General features: G+C 42.0%; 1 protein-coding gene across 2 annotated transcripts in view; it reads right to left on the bottom strand.

The window, feature by feature from the left end:
- Positions 1–25,432, bottom strand: part of ptpa (protein phosphatase 2 phosphatase activator) — a 33,935-nt gene extending 8,503 nt beyond the window's left edge. Inside the window, exons 1-8 of one of the 2 annotated variants that reach the window (XM_080046226.1) lie at positions 25,390–25,432; positions 24,351–24,460; positions 22,917–23,003; positions 21,903–22,028; positions 20,643–20,760; positions 17,980–18,079; positions 17,152–17,276; positions 9,505–9,605 (exon numbers count right to left, since the gene is read on the bottom strand). In XM_080046226.1, the coding sequence (XP_079902352.1) occupies positions 9,505–9,605; positions 17,152–17,276; positions 17,980–18,079; positions 20,643–20,760; positions 21,903–22,028; positions 22,917–23,003; positions 24,351–24,460; positions 25,390–25,414 (792 nt within the window). In that variant the 5' untranslated portion in view covers positions 25,415–25,432. Of the gene's footprint in view, positions 1–9,504; positions 9,606–17,151; positions 17,277–17,979; positions 18,080–20,642; positions 20,761–21,902; positions 22,029–22,916; positions 23,004–24,350; positions 24,461–24,775; positions 24,821–25,389 lie in introns of those variants that run through there. The other variant, XM_080046225.1, reaches the window with a different exon arrangement.
- Between the last annotated feature and the right edge of the window lie 114 nt (positions 25,433–25,546).

The raw sequence follows: 25,546 nt of genomic DNA, 5'->3' as shown, positions 1-25,546 counted from the left end.
GATACAGTGAAGAATCTTGAGACTGTAAAAAATGGTCCACCAGTAGAATCCACAGTCAATACATACAAGTAATCTGACTGAAGCTGCTTTTTTTAACAGTTGAACAAATGAGAAATATTTAAACCAGTTTTTTTCTCTCTATTTTTGCCATTTTTTACAAGGGCCACTACAAGTTGAGAAAGGGAGTGAGAGAAACACAGTGCTAGTGATAATGAAGGGAGTGTACGGTTACTATGTCCTGTACAAGAACAGATTGTACTTTATCCAGAACTAACTGTTGTGCTGTTTGAGTCATCCCTCAGTCCAAAGTGAGACTTGACTAGTCTGAATTGTATGTGCAAAAAGAGTAAAGATTTGTTAGGACTTGTGGAGGTCTAAGACTTTAAAGCTTGCTATAATAATCATATTTTAACATTCATGAATCACTCAACTCCTCGTGTGTGGAAGTGGTCACTAGCTGGTGAACACAGCAGAGTAGTTAAAGGTTTTCTCAAGCGTTTGTGGAGACCAAAAGGGAGTATATACTAGGTTTAAAGTTCATCTATTAGTATGAGAGTATGAGAAAGTATGAGAAAAAACTACCCTCTCTCTTATTCTCCACCATTACCTTTCTGAAAATATGGAGGTGTTCAAAAAAACCCCTCAGTAGAAGCAGTGCCCCCTCATTACCAACCTAATTTAGCTCAACCTTCACCTGTGATAAGCCACACCCCCAGATCCCCCTGATTCTAACTGGCAGTAAGATTGCAACCAGCAACTAGATTCTGGGCCAATCAGAGCAGACCGGACTTTTTGGAAGGCGGGGCTTAAAGAGACAGGCTCTAAAACTGAGCATTTCAGACAGAGGCTGAAAAGAGGAGATTTAGCAACTACACTGAGAAATATAAAGGTTTTTTTTACACCATGAAAACAGTTTCTAGTAGAACCCCAGATTACAATTTTTAACCTCTAAATGACAGTATATATGTGACCTTTAAAATGATCAGCGGGGCAAAACAAATGCTTATGCTATACTGTGTCTGCTTGATGAGGGAATAAAAGAATCCCTTTCCGAACATGTTTTCCATGTAACCTATATAATCCTAAAGGGTGTCAATATGTTGCGTTCATACATGTATTTTCCTGCACACAAGTGGCCATGTAGGTGAAGTCACACCTTCAAACCAAAAGGATGGACTACCAGACACTAAATCATTATGTGGAGGACTGCAGAGTCAGGTGAAAATTGTCAAATTAAACATGGGTCATGTGACCCATAGGCCAAATTTAAACGTTAATTGGTGCACCTTTAAATTGAACACAGTATAATGCTGTATGTATTGTAAAACAGCATTGCACTCACAAGTAACACAAACTTCGTAAAATGATACCTGTAATATTGACTTTATTTCTATAACACCTTTCAAATGCTACAACAGTTACCACATGTTGATATTATGATATATGGTCACACCATATAGTGAATACCATAGGAGCAATGACTCAAATAATTCAAACAAAACATTGATAAATAACATCACACACAGAAAATGCAAAAAAAGAAGAAGAAAATGAAGATATAAAATTCAGCTGATCTGACAGTGAGGGGGAGTTTGTTTCACAAAGTCAGAGAAGACATGTTCCAATATGGCTGCATTCATTCTGCACTAGTTGGTACTACTCACACCAATTAATTTGAAATAATAGACTTTTTAATTAATCTGCACATGAGTGACATGCCACATAATTCAGTGTGAGACAATTTGATAAATTGTAGATATGGGACAGAATTTGTATAAATAAAAAGATAGTGTCTGTATATCTGCTATGATCAAAGATCTCTTGACTTTTGATCTAATAAATACAATGTATTCTAGTTCTTCCCCTGGGGAGTTAATGGATGCTGCCTGCTGGCTAAATTGGAACTTTAAAGCTGCACTCAATAGTCAGAGCCAACAGTGCCCCCACTGTTGATGTGTAGAAATGCGACTAAGTTGTAGAACTGTTCCTATACGCACACTGAATTTGGTTATGCCTCTTATCCAATCAGAAATAAATGATAATATAATTTTAAGGTTTTTTCCCCCCCTAATACATGTAAAATAAAGCTGTAAGAAAAATGCAGTGAAGGAAGAAAGGGTGTGTCTTTAAACAATATGAAAAACAACATGCTCACCATTTTTCCTCAATGGCCGTTGTGATGAAAACATTCAGAGAAGCACACTGATTCCATTTCTATCTCATGACATTGATTCCTATACTATCAATACTATCATTGTAATAGAAAGAACTTGACTTTGACTTACACAACAACAAAGGGCTGATTGTTGTCCCAGCAATCGCCCAAGAAGAAATAGTGTTAGCTTACAGACAGAAAACTAATAGTAAACATTTACTAAGTAAAAATTAAATTAATAAATGTTATATTATATGTTCCACCGTGGCCCCTTATACACCCTCATAAAGAAATAAATGCCCAACCATTATTTCTTGGAGCTTAAATGCCTTTTCTGTTGTCCAAAAATGTTCTCTTATGTGTAAAAAAGTAAGACAAAAACAAAAGTATGAATTTATTAATATATGAATAAAGTAAGTAACTAAAGAGCATTTTCCCACCGTTTTCTCCCAAGAGGCAAGAGGAGCCCAAACTCAGGCCCCGGGGCATCAATCTAACCACCCCCTCTTTTTTTTCCATCCCCCCATCCACACACAGTACACACTGCTCTAGACACTTTCCAGGGCCCTCGCATGAGAAACACATGGGGGAAGGGCCTCTGGAAGAGAGGGGGGTGGAGACAGCCCGGATTCCCTGGAGGAAGGAGTGATTCACAGCAGCATGTGGGGAAAGGAAGTGACTCATGTTTAGGACAGCGCACACACATATACACACACGCGGACAGACACACACACACACATTTGTACCTCTATACTTGTGAGGACATTCATTGACGTAATGCATTCCCTGACTAGCCCCTTACCCTAAGCATCAAAATTGTGCCTAACCCCAACCCTTACACTAACCCCAAGCTACTCATACCTGAACCTTAACACGTAGTGTTTACCCTCAAACAGCCTGTCCCAAAGTGAGAACCGGGCAAAATGTTCTCACTCTTAAGGTCTAAAACTCAAATTGGTTCTCTAGTTGCACACACACACACACACACACACACACACACACACACACACACACACACACACACACACACACACACACACACACACACACACACACACACACACACACACACACACACACACACACACACACACACACACACACACACACACACACACACACACACACACACACACACACACACACACACACAGGAGCCTTGTGTGTGTGAATAAAAAAAAAAGGACTTGAGTTTTTTGAAGTACCCACATGTGTGTGAATGGGAGGAAAGAAGTATTTTGGTAGACACACATATGGAAGTGTAGCATGCTCAATACAGGCCCGTCTGAGCAACAGTAAACAAAGGAGGGTAAACAAGCCCACAGTCAGGACTGAATGAGGCCAGTAACAGATCGCCTTAGCGCGTGTAGTCCTGTTCATTTCAATGAATTTGTAGTTTGGAGTAAGTGTGCGAGTGTGGACAATAGCCCGACAATCTTATGAATGAAGTACATGCAATATTAATGGTTTCACTCATTGGGGTGAACTTAATAGGCACATATTTTTCAGGTCAAGTTCAACTTTGGATAGCATTATTATTATTATTATTCATTTTTTTAAAGCTTTAGTGCGTAACTTCTGCCGCCCCCATGAGGACTTCTGAGTAATTACAACTGTACCGTCTGCCCATCTACATGACGTAAGCCTTCGGTGATAGTCAGTCAGTTACCACCTCTAGTGTATGAGCTGAGACCTTCACAATCTATAGCCCCTTTTACAGAGATTGCGGCATATTGACAGAACAACATCACTCCAATATGCCGGCTTTGCTTGCTTCTGTGTTATTTACACAGAACCAAGCAACACCGGCCTGCTGGCGCATCAGTAGTCCCTTTTACACAGCGCTCCGGAATGAAAGAGGTGCTTGTAAACAGCGTCAGGTGAGACGTAAACATTTAGCGCCGCGCCGGTCAGCTGCTTTACAACAACAACACTGGCCGGTGAATTGAGAGCAGAAGTGCTGGAGCTTGGAGTAAGAGGGCCGTATTTTACTGTCCCCACGATGTGCCGGTTGATCTCGCTACGCCCTGAGTCCAACATCACTGGGACTGTTAACTAGGGTTGCTGGACGGGTCCCGGGATTTCGGGATTCCCGTGAAATGAGTCAGTCCGGGAGTACCGGAAATTGGCCGCGGGACCCGTCCTCCCGTTTTTTTTTTTTTTTCCAGGGGGGATATTTTTTTTAATAAGCTAAAATGAATAAAACAAAGGCTACACAATATTTTGTGTGAAATGTATTTTTTAGACAGGCAGGCATACGAAATACCAGCGCCTCTACAATACTGAAAGTGCTGTGTCCGAGGAAGAGTCTGATGATACCCAAGAATATGCGTATCAGCCAGAGCCAAGCGAGCAGACGATGACCCAGAGCCTTACTGCACATCTGCAGCAGGCAGTCATTAGCCTCGTTAGAGATGTCGCCGTCTTGCTCAGACCTGCGCAATTATGACGCTTGGCTTGCTGAGCGCACAGCATTTTTGTTGTGCGCTTAGCAAGACGGGCTTCATAGTTGCGCAGGTCTGAGCAAGACGGCTCCAAGTCGAACGAGGCTAATGACTGCATGCAATGTCCCGAGCCAGACCAGAGGTATGGGAATGACCTCCACAAAATAATTTCAAACGAGTTTGCGCTCTTCGAGGCAACCAAAGAGCGACCCAAACACCTGCAGCAGCTCTACTCTGCACTTTCCACCATACAGCCGACGTCCGTGGAAGAAAGAGCGTTCTCGGTGTCAGTTCGTGACAAAGCTCAGAAACAGGCTGAGCAGTGTTTCTTGAAGTCACACTTCATGAAAGTAAAAGAAAGGAAAGCTGGAAAGTAATCTTGCTTAGCGTGTCAGTTTGAATAGGCTGTTAGTTCTGTCATGTCTTATTTCACACGTTAAGAGCAATCGGTAGTGCATTTTTTGTTATTTGCCTATCCTTTGGAAAATATTCAATTTAAACTGATTTCGTTCATAGAAATAAAAATAGATTGTTTGAAATACATTTGTTCGCCAAACACCGTTTTTTGGCCATGTTTTGATATTGAACCTCTGTGAAACATTTTTCGTATTTTCTTCATAAAAACACCGTTTTCAATAGGCCTATTTAACTTCTGGAAAATATTTTGCCTAATTTGAATGGCTTTTCTTCATGTTATTTCAGTAGAAATAAAACGTGATGTAATATAGCCTTGTTCTGCTGCATTTATTTATCTATTGGCATTGATTTAGTCCCATTAAAGTAGTATTAAAGGCAGGGCTGTACAGTGCGACAGTTTTGATCGCATTTGCTACTGAAATTGATCACGTGCGATGATGAATACGAACCCATTAGCACTCGTGCGACAGCTTGCTAATGAGGAGAGGCTGTCTTTGAAACACAGAGGAGAGATGCACAACACTGCTTAGAGGGCTCTACATTAACACTCCAAATGGGGGTAAATGAGTCTTAGGCAAGTAAGTTATTGAGTCCACCCTCCACTTTGGCTGGTGAAAGATGTGTCCTCGGGATCTGTGCGGGTGCAGCGATTCTAGGTATAAAAACTTCACCAACGGCAATTACCGGAAGGAGACGGCACATTACCGCAGTTAAGTTAGCTCGTGTACAAACAGAACATTTCCTGTGCGCCTTCACATTAAAAGCCTGTTATTAGCCAAACGTGAGTTGACTTTTATTTTGAAGCCGGTAAGAACAGGAAGTTAGCGCTTTTTTCTAGCTTGAAAGGCAACTCATTCAGCTGCAGAGAGCAGTCAACAGTAGCCTAGTCTATTTACAAAGTTTTAAATAAGCCACTGAAAAGCTACTCCCAACACATTCACAACAACCTATTTAATTTATCCTAAATTGTACCAATATTTATACTTATTTATTTAATAGGCTATGTTTAATGTTTTAAAGTTTGGTTTTAATTAACAGAAGGACATTATAATAATAATTCTGAATCAGCAAAAAATTGCAATTGGCAGGTTAGATTCTTTTTTCTAAATTGCAATCAGTGCACCCCTATTAATTTTTCTACAATTATTACTGCACCCACTAGGATATCATATTAATTGTGAATCTCAAATGAGACCAGGATGACATGCTCAAAGGTAATTAGAGCAAAATGCAAGGGTTAAGGTTATGCAAGTTTTCAATCATAGCCTACTTTGTGTGCTACCAAATTTATTTTTGTGCTACTGAATTTTTTTGCTTGCTAGCACCAGTGCTACCACCTGAAAAAATAAGCGTACAGCCCTGATTAAAGGGCAATAATGGTTTCAACGGGAAATCCCGGGAAATCCCGTGAGGAGCTCTGAAATCCCGGGATTTGAAAAGGGGCCATTTCGGGAAATTTCAGCAACCCTACTGTTAACCAAACTGACAAAATCAATCCGCTTCACCTCTGTGTCTGTGTGTGTGTGTGTGTGTGTGTGTGTGTGTGTGTGTGTGTGTGTGTGTGTGTGTGTGTGTGTGTGTGTGTGTGTGTGTGTGTGTGACAGGTTGGCTGTGAGCGAGTCTCTTTGTGAGGGCAGAGATCTGCCAATCAGACATACACATACACACAGTGTGTGAAGTCACGTTACTGTAGGCAGAAATAAAGTGTGGATATACGCTCAGACTTAGGATAATAATAGCGGCGGCGATCCGGTCGCAGACTAGCTTAGTCTAGCCTAGCCTAGCCTAGCTTAGCCTAGCCTAGCTTTCCCATTGTACAACTTCCCCTGGGCAGAAATAGACTGATAAACTCTGCAAAGTGAAGCTTGGGGGTTTGGATTGAGCAGCGGACCTTATGACCAGCTAGATTATACACCGTTCCTTTTATTTGGTGATTTTTACGGGACATCAGGCCGCCGTGGTTAATGTTAAACACACGTCCTTCAATTTTTTAGGTCACCAGAATGTCCCGTACAGACGTACTGTACGTTCGTATGGACGTATACAACCCAAAAACACCCGGATGCATGAAAACAAGAGGGAGAGAGAAGCTAGACAAAAACTGACTTAAAAAACCTAACAGGGCTACAACTCACTACCACTCATGTGCACAGCAAACTCAAAGATAATTCAGTTTACAGAGAATGGTGGGCTTTCTCTGGAAAAAAAAATTAGCCAATCGGCTAATCAAAATAGTTTCCCTTCTGACAATGGAAAACACAAGAAAAGACAAAGAAAAGTAAATGTTAGAAGTGGTAGTGAGGGATGCAGAGGAGCAGGACAGCCTAGCATGAGGAGCAGGGAGAGGTCAGCCAGCAGCAGGGGGGTGGGGGTGGGGGGGAGGGCAGGGGGGAGGAGGCGGGGTAGTGAGGAAGAGGATGTAGCTGCTCCACCCTCACACACTTCCCTCCCCTCCTCTTCCTCCTTTTCCTCCTCCAGCCCAGAAACAAAAGCACACGCTTCTCTCTCTCTCTCTCTCTGGCTCTCCACCAACACAATCCATCTGCCTTCCTCTTCCTGGACAAAACCACATTCAGCTGTGGTCCTGCCAGTTTTTACTTCCAATAGCTACATCTGTACAAAATCACATACCGCCCTATATTTAATATATTCTAACGTGGAATTATTGAACACAAGCCCTTGAGTGAGTCGTCACAAAAGTGAACAAAGAAAGGACACAGTGAAGAAAATACATTTAAAGAAATTGGCAGAATTGTAACAATACAGTGAAGATAGTGTCCATGAGGGGGCAGTACTATATACTGTATGTCATAGCTCACCATGTTGTAACGCAGAAGGGACAGATTGTTTACAACAATACAAAGTAAGGTTAATCAAGGAGGACAGAGTTAACAAAAGAAGAGACAGATCTGTCGCAAAACAGTTTTCAATGGAAAGAATTCTGACTTTCTACCATTCTATGAGACCAGATAGATTGAACAACAACAGTGGTCTTACAAGTACAAGACAAAGCATGGCATAAGCTAAAACAATGAAGTGCAAGTCGCTTCGTAGAGCTGAGGGATAATTCTCTATATGCTACAGTATGTCATTAGAATCCTCATTTATACAAATGCATTCACTCAAACTCCTTTTTTGCAAGTACGTTATGCTATTTTATACTATAGGTGTTTTGTTATTTTGTCAAATGGCCTTGAAATGGGCAAACGCAAGACACGTTTTAAAACACATTAGAAGCATTTCACCAGAAGATAGAGCATTATTTTTGTATTTTCAGGTTCAAAATTGCAATTGGTCTTTCTACTAGAAAAAGTTTTCATGGTGTAGTGTCCAATGAAACCTTTGTATTTCTCACAGGGCCATTGCTGAATCTCCTCTTTTCAGCCTCGGTCTGAAACGCTCCTATTTAGTCTCTTTAAGCCACGCCTTCCAAAAAGCCCAGTCTGCTCTGATTGGCCCGGAATCTAACTGCCAGGTTTGAATCTAGAGTCAGAGGTATCTGGGTGTGTTATCACCAAGCCCCAACCACAGCGAGTTCTACCAGCATCCAATGAGGAAGTGACAAACATTGCAGTAGCACCGGGTGGCCACTAGGGGGTGGTACCAAAAGTGAGCAATTGTTCGTTGACTCACTTGTTAAACAGGCTGTTTTCACAGTCCTATTAAACCTATTTACGTCCTGGTTTAAAAAAACATTCTAGTCTGTATGTTTAGGTCATATCTCCATGACAACACTGAGGGGGGTGATTTTTTTTCTACCAGGCTAGTTTTTATTCTTTTGGAGGTTAAAATGTATGAATAATTAGGGGCGCGATCTCTTGAGTGGCAGCTATCCGCCCGTTGTCCCTCACTTCGCCTCGGAGGTATACGTCAGCTAGATGGGCGTATCTCCCTCCCCCCTACGTCACACCGATGCCCTTTTTTGGCAAGAGGAGTGAGGAGGAGTAAAAATCTCACAAGATGGCGAGGAGCATAAGCCAGGAGAATTGGATGCAGTCTGAATAACTGCGGTCAGCCCGGATGCTACATCCATTTTATATACTATCTATTTTGAAAAACCAGGAATAAGTGCATTTTGCTATAATAGTAATAGTATAATAGGTGACCTTTTAACTGAGAAGTGTTCCAGATATTTTCCTCCACCCCCATGTTCATTTAAGTCAGTCCACTACAGTAACTATCCTTCAGGCAGGTGATTTATTGTGACAGTGTGAATGTTGAATTTGTGACAGCCACCACATTGGCAAAGACTCATAATTGTATTCCATTCTGTTTCAATGGCAGGATACATCTGTATGCATTGTGTACAGTACCTGTGCTTTTCATAGTGGCACGTGCTTCCCAATGTGTGCATTGTCATGACTTGTCCTCTTTTGTTGGATTGTTTAATGTTCATATATAACAAAAAAATAAAAAGTGTAAAAACAACAGAAAAAACTGAAAGGCCCATGTGTTAGACAGTGAGAGTGTGTTACGATGGACCCCCACCTCATTGATGAACTTGATGCAGTCCAGGAACATGTAGTCGTGGTAATGCTCGTTCACCACCCTCTCATCGATGAAGTGCCGTGGCTCCACTGTAGGGTGATCTGAAAGGGACAAAGAGCTGCAGGTTCACATGTGTCACCACCAGGGGTCCCTATAAACATTCTAGTCAACTTCAGCCTCCAGCAGTGAAGAGAGCTCTTTGTGTGTGTGTGTGTGTGTGTGTGTGTGTTTGTGAGTGAGTGAGTGAGTGAGTGAGTGAGTGAGTGAGTGAGTGAGTGAGTGAGTGAGTGAGTGAGTGAGTGAGTGAGTGAGTGAGTGAGAGAGAGAGAGAGAGAGAGAAAGAGAGAGAGTGTGTGTTAGCGTGCGTGTGTGCTTGTGTGTGTGTGTGTGTGTGTGTGTGTGTGTGTGTGTGCTTGCGTGTGTGTGTGTGTGTGCGTGCGTGCGTGCGTGCGTCATCATGCGCCATGTGTGGAGTCTGAACCGTCAACGACAGCCAACATGAACAGAACAGCACTGACTTTTAATCAGAGCACGGTAGAATTGTCCTTTTAGCTCTCCTTTGAGTTGTTCTTTTGGACATGTGACAGGGGTGAACACATGGGATTGTTCAACGCTAGCTTAGTGGGACACTCTGAAACACAATATTATGAGTAACACCTGTGCTTGTCCCAGGGTATGAAGAGACACAATGTCCACTGTGAAGAAGTTGAAAATTCTAAAAAGATCACGTTAGCCTTTGTTTTTAGCTTGCCTTAAAAAGGTGGAGTCAGCGATTCTGAACGCATGTTGACAAGATTAATCACTTTGAAAAAAAAAAATCAGTGAATACCTCCTGTCAGTGCTACCAGTCGGTACTGTGTGTGCACTGAAAAACAAAAACAAAGGGGGCCCACTGTAGCTAGCAACATACCAGTTTAAATAGCCTAGGCTGTGTATTAACACCAGTTTTCCTTTTCAGAGCACACACAAAGTACGGGATAGGTAGCAGATCGTGAGGAGATATTCACTGATTTGAACTAAAAGCATTCTCCAGAAATTCTTTACTAGACCTTTAACTGTCAGCTGTCACCGTTTTAGATTGGCTCTAAATCTAAATTTTAAAGGATTATTATTTTACAGTATTTGCATGGCCAAAACCTACCAATTATTCAGAACTCCAGATATACTGCATATAAAAAGCACTTAAAAGTAGATACGAGGAACTTTGAAATATTTCTGAAACAGTCTAATTTTCCCTGTGATGATTATAAATTACGTGCTACAGCAAACGAGATGTTTGAATGAATCAAAGAATGTTTTTTTATTTTTTTTGTCGTTTTCCTTAATGCCTTTGTCATGGGTAAACGCTCACCCAGGAACGACAGCTGGCGTAGTAAAAACACTACCGCTTTTGTCCAAAGGGGGCCGCTAGAATGAACACAATCTGAAAAGTTCACTCGTAGGCCTTTCACACCGCCGCAAAATCGGCGCTAGTTCTGGGCTTGTTCGGAGTTAGAGCCAGTGTTTTGGTTTCACACCACCAGAGAGCCTGCTCCGGGCCGTAAAAACCGGGGGAACTCATACCCCAGGATTGAGCAGGGTTTGATAAGCACTGCTTGCGCCAGCGGCTGGGGGAGGGATTATCCTGACCAACCAGAGCAACTCAAACCTCATGCCCGCCATATTTAAAAACACCGCTACTACGAGACGTAAACATAACATAATTACCGAACGTAGCGATCAAATTGACCGGCGAGAATACGCTGTATGGGTCCTGTTTGCTTAAGAAAGCAAAGCGAGAGCCAACACGTGTAAAAATAAGACGTATTCGCCGCTGTTGTTGTGCTTAAAGCTAGCGGTAGCTTTAGCGTTAGCCACAAGAGCAGCGGCGTCGGGTGACGTACACACACGTTTACAGTGACGTCATGACGTTGCTCTCTTGCCGGCTCCATGGCTGTCTCCGGTCGATGTGAAACCAACCGGTTCATAACTGGGATAAGGCTGTAACCAGTTTTGAACTGACCCCAACACCAGCCTGGAACTGACTCTTGGTTCATTTTGGTGTGAAAGGCCTATCGGAGCACCTTTAACTAGTGTGACATGCTCAGAGAGAGAACTCTATCTGTGTTCTCAGAAGCATTCTATTGTGTGACCTCACAATAAACTCACCGTCAATCAAACTTATGATCAAATGTGTGATTTTTAGCGTACATTAAAAAGCTGAACTAACATCCATCTGTTGTTCATAAAGTCAAAGTCAAAATTATTTCTATAGCACATTTAAAAACAACATCAGTTGACCAAAGTGCTGTACAAGATACAATACAAAATAACATATAAGATACATGAAAAAAAAGTTAGGAGTGTCAAAGTCCCAACTTGTGTTTAAGGCCAATGCAACAAAAGTGAGTCTTCAGCAACGTATTAAACTGTTCAACTTTACAGGGATCCAGGTTCTATTCATTCACACACAGACATAATGTTCATGAGCTGTAGTGGAGGCCATCTCCTGCTCTGTATCAGTGATGTAAACCAAAAGACTATTTGGTAACCCTGGTGACACATGAGTCACTAAATATACAGTGATTTTTGTTTACAGTCAGAAAGCGAGTCAAACCAGAGGTGCGTTGAGCTAAGGTCAATGAGAAGTGAGCGACCAGTGTCTATCCCTGTAATATGATGCCACAAAAAGCTGTCTGTATCTATACATAATAACACAAGGTCCAGTTACAGTTAGGGTTAATGAGTCAGTTTACATTAGTCAGATATGTGTGTGTGTGACAGCACATAGCATAAGAAACCACATCAGGCTTATATAGTAATGTGCTGCATGACCTGCTTCTCCTCATGTGGGTCTTTGTAGCGCTGATTATGCCGGATGACATCACCAAAAACTGTCCAATGAGTCAACAGTCAGTACACAAAACCTCACTCTTGGTTTGGTTTGTAAAATTGTCTGTCTGAATGCAAAACAGACCAGAATAAAAAAATTAAAGAAACAATAGCTTTGTTCACTTGGTCTGGATTCTGGAATAAATAATAGACCTGGGGCCGTATTCACAAAACATTTTATCTTAGCCCTAAGAGTACTCCTAAGGAGCACTAAAAGTTCTTAGTAAGGAGTAATTTCTTAAAACCTATTCACAAAGCTGATAAGACCAACTTTTACTAAGGAATGGGAGGGACTCATAAGCTAAGACTAGAGGGCGGTGTTGACCCTGTTGCTATGGATGATGTCATGTTCATACCTTCTATGCCCACAGTGATTGGCTGAGAGGGAATGAGAGCTAAGAGTGAATTTATGATAGAAACACTGTGGGAGATATCCATATCGTGTCGCTGTATTAAAGTAAAGAGTTTTTATAAACAATTAATGACAAGTGACACTGATTTAACATGAAACCCAGATACTGCAGGGTTTCCCACACATACATTCACTATTAACCTACAAAAGCGCCACATAGGTCTATTAATTTTAAATTTTACAATGATTTGTATCGGAAAAAATATCCTCATTGAACAGCTGCACGCCACGCACTCTCACTGTATTTCTCTCAACGGCGTACTATGCAGCAATAGTCAGACAGCGACAAACCAGGAAATTCACAATTTAGAAACAACAGCCGGCGAAATCGTAAAGTGCATGCGGAAGGAAAAAGGCGAGACGCACAACTATACAGTAGCGGACCTGTGGAACGGAGGAGATGCTGCATGCGCCACATATAGGCCTACTCTAGCAACAAATTAAACCCAAACGTGACACCAACAGTAACTTTAAGTGCATCGTAAGCCCAAAGCAACTGCAGGAAAAGGAACTTAATAAATATTTTTTTATATTAATATAATAAATATAAATGTGTCTATACTTTCTAAATTTAACTTTACTAAGATCATTAAACCCTCACGGTTATTAAAGGTACCTTTTGTAAAGCTCACTAGCATTAAATCTCTCCAAAATGCCATCAAATGGTTGTCTGTGAATTACTCTTAGTGACTTAGGAGTCCTCTCGAGGACTCCTAGCTTTTCATAGATTTAGGAGCTAGTTTTAGCGCTAAAATGCTTTGTGAATTACACTTATCTTATAAAGTTAGGAGTCCTAAAATTAGGAGTGAAACGCCCCTTATTTTTGAGAGTTACTCCTAAATCAGCACGTTAGGACCTACTCTTAGCCTTAAAATGTTTTGTGAATACGGCCCCTGATATATATGGTAATAATAACCAGACATTAGGCAGGGTACCAACTAGGGAATCTCCCATTGAAAAGTTCAATGGAAGACTTTTTTAATGGCTTTTTATTAATGCCACTTAAAATGAAAAATTGATTGCCAACGTCAGGGCATATACTGGCAAAGGCAGGAAGGATATAATGGAAAATCTGTACATATTTTGGGGTAATTTTACTCCCATTAACATAGGCTACTCACATTCATTTAAAGGCCTACTTCACCGGTGGGAATATGAAGGTGTTTTTAACTCTGAGATCCTATGTAGTATAAATGTGCAAACATTTTCGAAATCGGTTCATCCTAGCCGGAGAAAAGGCAGAAAGTGTTTTATGGTCTCACTGTCTAACCCTACAGTTTGCCAGAGTGCAATACACCTTCATATTCCCACCGGTGAAGTAGGCCTTTAATAATAGCTTTGTGAGTATACTCTTAGGGTGTATTCACACTGGGAAAGTCCACTAGTTCACTTGCTTTGGTCCAGACCAAATAGATTTTTTTTTTTGGTGTGGTCCACTTTCATATTGCCCCTTTTGCAAGTGAACCTAGCCTGGAAATCCAGACCCTGATATCTTGAACGATAGAGGGTCTGGCCACGATCAAGAGTAATTTCCAACTCAAGGGGCGGCTCCTACTCGTGCATTTCAAATGCCACTGCACGCAGTTGGATAGCACTACAACCAATCAGAGCGATGCACAAGGTGACGTATTAAGCCGCGTTCGTTTAGCGAACAGCTGTTAAACTGTTAAATTAAACTTTTGCCGTGGTCGGTCGGCAAAACAGAACATTCCACTTACTTGCTAATGAAAGATTTGAGTGCCGTCTTCCAAATCGTAAAGGGTCGAGGCCAAAGCCGTCTCAAACTCAAACAACATATCCGCAGCCATCTTTGATGTTTACTATCACGGCTTCGACGTCGCATGCACGTCACTGTCGTCATCCGGTTACGTCCTCCCCAGAGCACCATACAAAGGGCTCTGGCGCGCCCATATTAGATAGAACCAATTGAAACGTGAGCCCGGATTTCTGGTCTTTTTGAAAAAGCTTCAATGGAGAGTGTCCAGACCAACAGGCGCAGCAAATTTAATTTGCCAGCGCCTAGTGGCAGGTCTGGGAATGCCAGGCAAAACCACACGTGATCTGAGATCATTCATTCATTGGACAGACATTCAGGGGTGGAGAGAAGCAGGAAGCACAAAGTGAAAACTGCGAAATATATAGCTGATACGATATGGGTTTAAAAACAATAAATAAATAAATAGGCCTACGTCTAGCCTATAAATAAAATAAAAAAATATAAAATTATTGTTGTTTCATATGGTTATAATATGTAGGCCTGTGTCAATGTGTGGCTTGTAGCCTACGATGAAACATAATATGTACTGTATTTTTGCTGCTGGACGCGCGGCTCGCGAGGAATAGGCTCAAGCTGACACACAGCTGATTTAGCCGTGTGTCAGCTGGGTGTGAGTTCAGCGCGGCTCAGCTCCAAACTGACACGGGGATAGTATTGACGGTCCCGTAACATGGGATGCAAAATAAAAACACACACTTCATACAAAGCGCAGCGTGAACCTGTTGTCACTGTGCAGGAGATGCTCCCCTCTCCTTCATCTGATCGCTGAACACATCAGCATGTTTACGCGTCCCGTCTATCAAATGTAATATATTCGCTTGGCGCTCCCGGTCAAACCACAACTTATCTTCCCAACAACGGCGACAACAACACTTTCCCATAATGTGAAGCTGATTTATTAAAAAAGAAAAGGCACAATGCTTCCTGCAATTGGGTCAGATTGAGTCCGGACAAATTCACACCACAAACGAACTGCAGCAGAGTGCGTTTGGAAGCGCACCGAGACTACCTCTTCAGCTGGGTCTCGGAGCGCTTGTTTGGTCCGCCCCCGAGTGCGATTGCTGTATTCACACATGTCTGAAAGATGTGCACCGAAGGCGGAAGTGCATCGGAGTTTGTTTCAACCGAACTAAACACGGCATGTGTGAATACACCCTTAATCGTAAAGTCAAGAAGTGCTTGTTTGTCAGGTGACATCATACTACCTGAACAACACGTTTCTGACAATGGAAAACAATTAATAAAAAAGTAATACCTTTGTATGGAAATTCAATCATTTGCTCCAAAATGTCAAGACACATATGCTGTTTCATGATACATGGGAAAACAAATACTTCACTCAAGTGTGACACAATATGTGGTCATTGATGTTAGTGTTGTAGCTTCAGTAATATGGGTTGCATTCACTGTGAATTCAAAAGGAAGTGTATGTTACTTCAACTTGTTCGAACTCAAATAAGGTTATAAGATGAATAGTGAACTTCACATTGACCTGCATGTACGAATACACACTGTCACATGTGAAACTCTTTGCCTGAATGGATTTGTTTCTAAGCCTGGAAATCCAGACCTGCCACTGGCCAATTTAAATTTGCTCAGCGTGTTGGTCTGGACACGATCCATTGGAGCCCATTAACTAGGTCAGAAAATTCGGAGCTACCAATCAAATCGTTTTATCTGATATGGGTGGGCCAGAACCCTATGTATGGGGTTCTGGGGGCAGACGTAACCGGATGACGACAGTACTGTGCATGAAAACAACAAAGATGGCTGCCGATACGTTGTTTGAGTTTTATACGGCTTTGGCCTCGACATTTAACGACTTGGAAGACACTCAAATCTTTCATTAGCAAGAAAGAAGAATGTTCTGTTTTGCCGACCGACCACGGCAAAAGTTTAATTTACCAGTTAACCCAGCTGTTCGCTAAACGAACAGGGCTTAATACGTCACCTTAAATTATAATATTTAATAATAATGGATTGGATTTATATAGCGCTTTTCTAGGCACTCAGAGCACTTTACAGGGTTCCAGGTTCCATTCATTCACACACAGTCATACCGGTGGCGGAAGCGTGGCTGCCATTCAGCGCCTACGGACCCTCTGACCACCACGAACATACAGCAGTCATGCACATTTACACGAGGCAAATCGGTTCAAGTGTCTTGCCTAAGGACACAACAACTATGACACAAGTGGCAGGGCTGGGATCAAACCGCCAACCCTTTGATCACTGGCCCCGCACCTTGTTTATTGCTCTGATTGGTCGTAGTGCTATCCAATTGCGTGCAGTGGTATTTGAAATGCATGTGTAGGTGCCGCCCTTTGAGTTTGGAAGGTCTATTGATCGTGGCCAGACCCTCTATCGTTCTAGACGTGGGTCTGGATTTCCAGGCTAATTGTTTCCACACCAACATGAGTTAAACACGGACAAACAAGTGTACCGCTTCTGGACATTGTTACACAACCATGATATTATATCATGTCCCCAACCTTAACTAACCCACCTGAACCCACCCCCCAGATACATAAAGCCTTGATAGCTTCCTATGGTCCATAGTGAAGTGGTGTGAGCGGGCTCCTCTTACCTACAAACTGTGCACTCCCCCAGATGAAGGGCAGGAACTGAAAGTCATCCAGGCCCCACACACCCTGGCTACCAGCTGGCTCCATTCTGTAAGTCCTCTGCAGCTTACGCATCACGCAAAGATATCTGTGCACACACACACACACACACACACACACACACACACACACACACACACACACACACACACACACACACACACACACACACACACACACACACACACACACACACACACACACACACACACACACACAGTTAAAGGTGGAGTCAAATTATGGAGAACGCTTGTTGTTAAAATCACTTTTTGGTCAAAATCAGGGAATGTCTGCTCATGACCCCGCCACCTGTCCATATTGTGTGTGTGCTAAAAAAGAAAAAGTGTTTAATCACAGCCTAGGATCTTTGAACTCACTGGTATGTAAACAAATGGGGCCAGCATAGTTAGCAACATGCCCGTTTACAGAGCCTAGGCTGTGTATTAAGACTGGACATTTTTCCCGAGCACACACACACACAGTACGGAGAGGTAGCAGAGTGTGGGGAGATATCCACTGAGCCCAGACACTGCAGTAACAGATTCAAATCAAATCAGTTTTATTTGTATAGCCCAATATCACAAATAGACATTTGCCTCAGTGGGCTTTACATTCCATACAGTATGACACCCTGCCCTTACACCGTTAGCTCGGCTGAAAAAAAACTCCCAGTAAAAAACCCTTCATCGGGATTTAAAAAAATTGAGAAACCTCAGGGAGAGTTGACAGAGTAAAGGATCCCTCTCCCAGGACGGACATACTGCAATAGATAAGTAGAGAAAAAAGCTCACCTGTTAAAAAGCAGAAAGACGATAGCCAGCTGATCATCTACCCGCAGAGCTCCAACCTTACACAGACAGCAGAGGAAGGCAGCAAACGCAGCTTCATGACCTGACAACAGCAACACACACATGTTAAAGGATCTGTAGACATGCACACACCCATTTACATTCATTTAATGAGCAACACCTTATATTATTAAAGCTTCTAACTTCTGACAGTAGAGGGTGGAGTCAGGGATTTTGGAGAACACTTGTTGTCAAAATCACTTTCTGTCAAAATAAGTTAATATTTCCTCACGACCTGCTACCTCTACATGTACTGTTGGGGCTGGAAAAAAGAAAATCCAGTCTTAATACGAAGTATAGGCTCTGTAAATGGGCATGTTGCTAGCTATGGTGGCTCAGTCTGATCCCCTTTATTTACATGACCGTTTACAGAGCCTAGGCTGCGTATTAACTTTGGATTTTCTTTTTTCAGCGCACGCACACACACACACACACACACACACACACACACACACACACACACACACACACACACACACACACACACACACACACACACACACACACACACACACACACACACACACACACACACACACACACACACACACACACACACACACACACACACACACACACACACACACACACACACACACAGCTGATCATGAGGAGATATTCGCTGATTTTGAACAATAGTTTTCAAGAATCCCTGACTCAAAAATCAATTTTTGATTACTTTGCAATGAATGACACGCATGTTACTTACAAAATAGCTTTTCATATATTAACAAAATTACATTTTAAAGTTTTTAAGTTGAACCCATAGGGCCGCATGCCAGCTGCCTTTGTAAGGTTTTCAATGGAGCCTACCTAGTACACAATAAAAGAGTTGCGTTGTATTATTGCACCTCCTACTGGCCAAACTGTACAGTATGTATGTTTTCTATCTTATCCCTAGAGGTTTTTATGGCCTTGCAGAAAAAGGTCTTAGGTGTTCACACAGCAATCAATACTCAGCAGAATCGTCTTTCCCGAAACTGTGTGAAAACTGCTGAAATCTGATTGTCCATATTTAAGATGAACCATATATACATAATTATAACTATAATATTGTCCCAATGATTTGCAGCATCACACACTTGAATCCATTCACGTCTATTGTGTTGGGATGAAGACAGCATCTTAAAACCTGAACAGATTGAACCAACACTGCCTTGAAACAGCCTTTTTTTAATCCTATGTATTTATATCATTATATCTTGTTATCCTTTTAATGTTTAATCCCATGTCTAGATATTATTGTGTCATGTTTAGTTTAGTATTAGTATTTAGTATATTGTGCTTACCTGCCCAGGGACTACAGGTGGAAAATAGCAGTTTGCTAGAACCTGGTACAATGCATCTCTCCATGTTTTAAACAAGGTTAATGTTTTTTTTTTGTACACTGTCCCTGTTCAAATAAAGTTAAATTAAATTTAAACCCCTTCAATGCACTTTTTGAAAGTAACAACAGAAATATTGAAGTATTGTTTGGAGCATTTTAGCCTTTATCAGACAGTAGTGGAGAACAGGACAGGAAATAAGGAAGGAGCCATAACTTTACCAGTAACCATGAGGTCTCTGGTTCCTCCCAGTAACCATGAGGTCTCTGGTTCCTCCACCCAGTAACCATGAGGTCTCTGGTTCCTCCTCCCAGTAACCATGAGGTCTCTGGTTCCTCCTCCCAGTAACCATGAGGTCTCTGGTTCCTCCCAGTAACCATGTCTGGTTCCTCCCAGTAACCATGAGGTCTCTGGTTCCTCCCAGTAACCATGAGGTCTCTGGTTCCTCCCAGTAACCATGAGGTCTCTGGTTCCTCCACCCAGTAACCATGAGGTCTCTGGTTCCTCCCAGTAACCATGAGGTCTCTGGTTCCTCCTCCCAGTAACCATGAGGTCTCTGGTTCCTCCCAGTAACCATGTCTGGTTCCTCCCAGTAACCATGAGGTCTCTGGTTCCTCCCAGTAACCATGAGGTCTCTGGTTCCTCCACCCAGTAACCATGAGGTCTCTGGTTCCTCCACCCAGTAACCATGAGGTCTCTGGTTCCTCCCAGTAACCATGAGGTCTCTGGTTCCTCCTCCCAGTAACCATGAGGTCTCTGGTTCCTCCCAGTAACCATGAGGTCTCTGGTTCCTCCTCCCAGTAACCATGAGGTATCTGGTTCCTCCTCCCAGTAACCATGAGGTATCTGGTTCCTCCTCCCAGTAACCATGAGGTATCTGGTTCCTCCTCCCAGTAACCATGAGGTATCTGGTTCCTCCTCACAGTAACCATGAGGTCTCTGGTTCCTCCTCCCATTAACCATGAGGTCTCTGGTTCCTCCTCCCAGTAACCATGAGGTCTCTGGTTCCTCCCAGTAACCATGAGGTCTCTGGTTGGATCCCGGGCACCAGACCGGAGGGTGTTCGTAGTAAAACTAGTGGTGGCTGCTATTACATCTACGGTGCCCACCATCTCTGCAATTGTGTCCTTGAGCAAGACACTTAACCCCAAACTGCTCCTGGGGCGCTGTACTATGGCTCACCCTGTGCCATGACCCCCTCTGGAGGGTGGTAACTTTGGAGGGGATATGCAGAAAGACTCATTTCAAATGACAAGTGACAAATACAGTAAGTGAACTGACCTGTTCCATAGTCTATCCTGGTGGCGTTGCCCACAGACTCCTTCAGGTAGACGGCGATCTCTGGAGCCGCAGCACACCTGTCAGCAGGGAGCACCGCCGACACCAAGGCATCGGCCTCCTACACACACACACACACACACACAATTAGAACTACCGCATCAAAGTAACACCACATATAGAAGTTCTATGATTGTTTAACAAAGATTGATAAAATGAGGAGCGCTCGTCTCACTCATGGTCTCACTGCCGGTGCACACCAGAGCGACACATGGGTGAATGTTTATGCGCCTACAATGGCGGAGCAGGTAAAAATCCTTCCCAATGTCTGTTTTGATGGTTTTTATCATGTTTTATCACACTTATGGATCTGTGATGATGCTAGATAACTCGCTGCTTGGAGAGCGCAGTGCATTAATGTGGTGACGTAGGGACGAGCGAGGGGACTGCTAACTGCAGTAACTGACAGGAAGTTAGCTAAAAGAACCATTCCGCTTACAGCACCTTTAAGCAAGAGAGTCATAACAGAGGAGCTGGGTTGTTTAGCTGGTCGGTTTGTGAGAGAAAGAAAGACTAACCACAAACAGGTGAAGTGCTCTAGTGAAAGATTAAGACAGGTGTGATATTACAGTCAGCCTTTTCCACCTGCCTACACTGTATATAAGGGACACACAGAGTTGTAGTAATAATAATACATTTATTTTATGTGCACTTTTCAAGGTAGTCAAAGATACTTTACAATATAACTAATAAACAAGCAAATAGAAAACTGTAGCACTAGCAATAAAGCCAAAATACAAAAAACAAAAGCAAAGACAAGAATATTAATAGTAATTGAAAGACATACAGGACCTGTGTGTCACACACACTGAACAATCGAAAAAGATGTTCTAACCTGTGAGGTGGATACATTGTAACATGCACGTTCATAAATCTTCAGGCTGTAACTGAAATTTGTAAAAGCTATTTATAAAAAGATATGGTGGGAACAGGCTCGCTTTAGTGAAGAATTGATATGTAGCAACAGTTGTGTTGCCTTGTGCTGCATTCACTTCAGAATCCGGCAAACCAGACGTCATTGAGGTGGAGGAGAGCAGGACGGTAACATTTGATTTGAATGGCAAAGAATACTGACAACGACAGAACAGCTGTCCAAAGTGTGTGTGTTCGTGTGTGTGTGTGTGTGTGTGTGTGTGTGTTCGTGCGTGTGTGTGTGTGTGTGTTCGTGCGTGTCTGCGTGCGTGTGTGCGTGTGCGTGCCCACCTGCTCTAGCTTGGCGTACCAGGTTCTGTAGGCCTTGTTCCCAAAGCGTGAAGGCTGGTCTGCAGGAGGGGTCTCGTCTATCCACCGGTCCAGAGTCCCCAAAAGATCTAATAACTTCTCCACCGTCTGTCATACAACAACACAACTGTGACTATAGCAACGCTGTAACTATATTTACCATCATATTATAACATTGTTGATATTTTGATAGGCATCAATGGGAACATGTCAGGTTCTTTTAATCTGTATTTATTGATGGATTCTTGATCTCTTCTGATGGGGGATCAAGTTTGACAATGGCAGCCTAAAAAAGCAGCTAATTTACTAGTAACTTGTTGGCTTGGTGTGAACATTATGCAAAGCAAACCCTCAGTTAAGATGAGTGATTAGCATAGCCAACAGTGCAAGTGCTATATGTACAATGGTTAGGGGTTTACTGTGTGTTTTCTCTTTGAGTGTGTGTGTGTGTGTGTGTGTGTGTGTGTGTGTGTGTGTGTGTGTGTGTGTGTGTGTGTGTGTGTGTGTGTGTGTGTGTGTGTGTGTGTGTGTGTCTTTAACTTAAAAACTCCTGGTGCAGGTATCGACTTTTGACCAAGGTGTATCAATTCAAAATCTACAATAAGATTAAAAGTAGATATCATCGCACGTGTGTGTGTTTGTGTGTTCAAAAACAAGCAGTCGGAAAGGTGCCACTAGAAGCTTAATTAATAGATGTTTTGGTCTATAGTCTAACATATGCACACCATCATCAAAATAATCATATACGAATCAACTTCTGCTCAGAATCTGATGCTGTATACCTGCCCATCTTACTGATGAAATGATGAACATGCTTAATTCACACACCAGTATAGTGTGTTACAATTCAATTTGGGTGCATGGTGCCTTTTCAATTTAAATATGATAGTGGTTTTACTATACAATCCTTTACCTAGCTAGCTACAACACTAATGGTAAAAGCCTAGTACCAACAACACACACTTTCAGAAGCCACTGATAGGAAAGTCAACATACCTCTGACACTTTGTATTCACACGTGAGCTTCTTTCCCTTCACTCCCTCGTTCAGTGTGAGGATAAAGCCCATGTAGTCAGCATAGGCCTGTATGAAGGAGACATGGGTTCAGAGATGGAATGTTTTCATTTTTCCCTTTATTTATCCTTGAAAGATTAATTTAGGGGTGACCATCATTTGCAAAGATGTCGAGTTAAACATTACAATATAGACACAATGTACAGCTCTGGAAAAAATTAAGAGACCACTCCAAGTGAATTCAATGTCTCTCGTTTTACTATTTATAGGTTTATGTTTGAGTAAAATGAACATTTTGGTTTTAACTACTGACAACATTTCTACCAAATTCCAATACATCTTTTGTCATTAAGAGCATTTTCAATAAGTTATGTAGAGAGCTACATAACTTATTGAGCTATACAATCCAGACAGCTATACAATCAATGCAAATACACAACAATCTGACAAAGTAAAAAAAAAGAGCATAGCATTGCCTAACCAAAACCGTTCATACATTTCATCCATTAAGATAATTCATACAACAACAATGTATTGACTCTCTGTCTGTACGAACCTGCAGGTAGCAAATGCTAATTTCAGGAAAACTTACTGCTGTTACCAGAATCACACTGAGCACGTTTCCATGCACAGCAATACTCCCATTTACAACCATAATGCAATAAACAGTGTTGATTTTGGATGGGAGTAAACGCGCTGAACAAGTCTCACGTCATGGTGCTTTTCTACCACTAGAATATGCTGATTGACATGTAAACGAGAATATTCCAATAGCTGCTGCACACATGTAAACATTGTTGTCTCAACTGTGATATGGACCTTAATCAGAATATGCTGCTGTGCTCACTGATTACATAAGGGCCCAGGGCTATGTTTTCAGTGTGGTTGGGTCATTTTTGTACACAACAACAACAGCAGCAACAACACATGATTTGTCTGTGAGGTTCCTTTTAGAAAAACTGCCTTCAGTCATGTATCTATTAAAGGTAGTGCATTATGGAACACACTGCCCCCAACTATAAGGGAACGTCCCACTCTGGCCACCTTTAAGAGCCAAGTAAAGGTATGGCTAAGAACTAACCAAAGGTGCAACCACCTCTAAATGTATGCTGTACCTTATTAGTTGTGTATTAATAGTGTATTTGGTTAACCTACTAAGCCTACTAATGAATTATCCTGTTTTACTTTTCTTTCTTTCTGTTTCTCTGTATTTGTACATAGCAAATGTTTCTATTGTATATCTTTGTCATTTTTATTGTAACATCAACCTGCCTAATGGACTACAGATGGAAATGAGCCCCCGGGCTACAATCTGGCATTTTTACATGTACTGCTGCTGTACATGTTCATTAATGTGCATTGTTCTGAAATAAATAAATAAATAAATAGTTGACACAGCCCAGAGCAGAGACCTACCTGAGACCTCCTCCACTTGCCCATGTCAGGCACCATGCTGATCTCTTTCTTTGGTATCATGAAGGTATCACTGGCTGGCCCAAGAGGTGCTTCATCCTCAGGAGTGGATCCTAAAGACAAGAGGAAGAAACTAGTGACTCAATCTTAATGTTGAGGACGGTTACTGTACAGAGATCATTGCAGTTCAAATATGGAGAGAGAGATATTGTTTTAGATTGTTGGCGGTATTTTACTCAATCTGATACTGTTCACTTTCTATTGTCCACTAGCTACCTATTTTAGGCAGTGTGTATTACAAACTGTTGGTAATCTTTAAAAACAATGGAAGGTCTACTGAAGATATCATGGAAAATATGCTATGCAGTTGTTGCATTATGGTAAATGAAGGCTCCAGTATTTTTAACGCTTAACCCCAAACAACGTACTTAAATTCAGGATATCTCGGTCTCTGTGGCTACAATATAGACAACTCCTGTTTAGAACTGCCTATTGTGACTCGACCAACTCAATGAAAGTGAAACACTACATTGGCTGGAGTGGTCCTTTGATCAAAGGTAACGTGACTGCCTGGCTCCAGTCTCTGTACATGGCTGCTTTGTGTTTGTAAAAGCGTAATGGAATAATTCATCCGTCAGACGTCTGAATGAGACTTTCCCCTCGTGCTCTAAATAAATGAGTGAACGGCATTGTGGTCACAGTCACTGCAAACTCTCTCTCTCTCTCTACGTGCTCGTTAACAATATAGTATATAAAACAGATTGCTAAGGGTGAAAATGACAGCTGACAAAACAATACAGCTGATACAGATGTAAACAACATGCCCAAATCAATGCATTCTGCATCTCAATGGATATCTTTGCCTTAGGACAGGTGGAATATGCCTTTGGGGCTTATCTAATAAATGTACAGAGTTAATTATTCAAAATTCCCATGTGGCAGTGTGGCGTAGCTGCTAACGCTACTAGCATAACAGCAAGAGCAAAACAGAGATAGTGCTGTTGAGCAGAAGCTGTAAACTACGCTTTGCCTATGGCTTTACCTGACTGCTGCTCTGTTTCCGCCATGGCGAACACGACCGTCTTCTTCGTGGGTTTATTTCAGCCAGATTTTAAAAACAGCTATAGCTCACTACTGCCACTCGCTGTTTACTAAATGAATGATGTCCAGGTTATTTTGTGTGTAGCCTACTAGCCTAC

This window comes from Ammodytes marinus, assembly GCF_949987685.1.
Source record: "Ammodytes marinus genome assembly, chromosome: 18".
Taxonomy (NCBI): domain Eukaryota; kingdom Metazoa; phylum Chordata; class Actinopteri; order Uranoscopiformes; family Ammodytidae; genus Ammodytes; species Ammodytes marinus.
The sequence above is the reverse complement of the archived record's forward strand: the minus strand, read 5'-3'. Positions and strand labels throughout refer to the sequence as shown.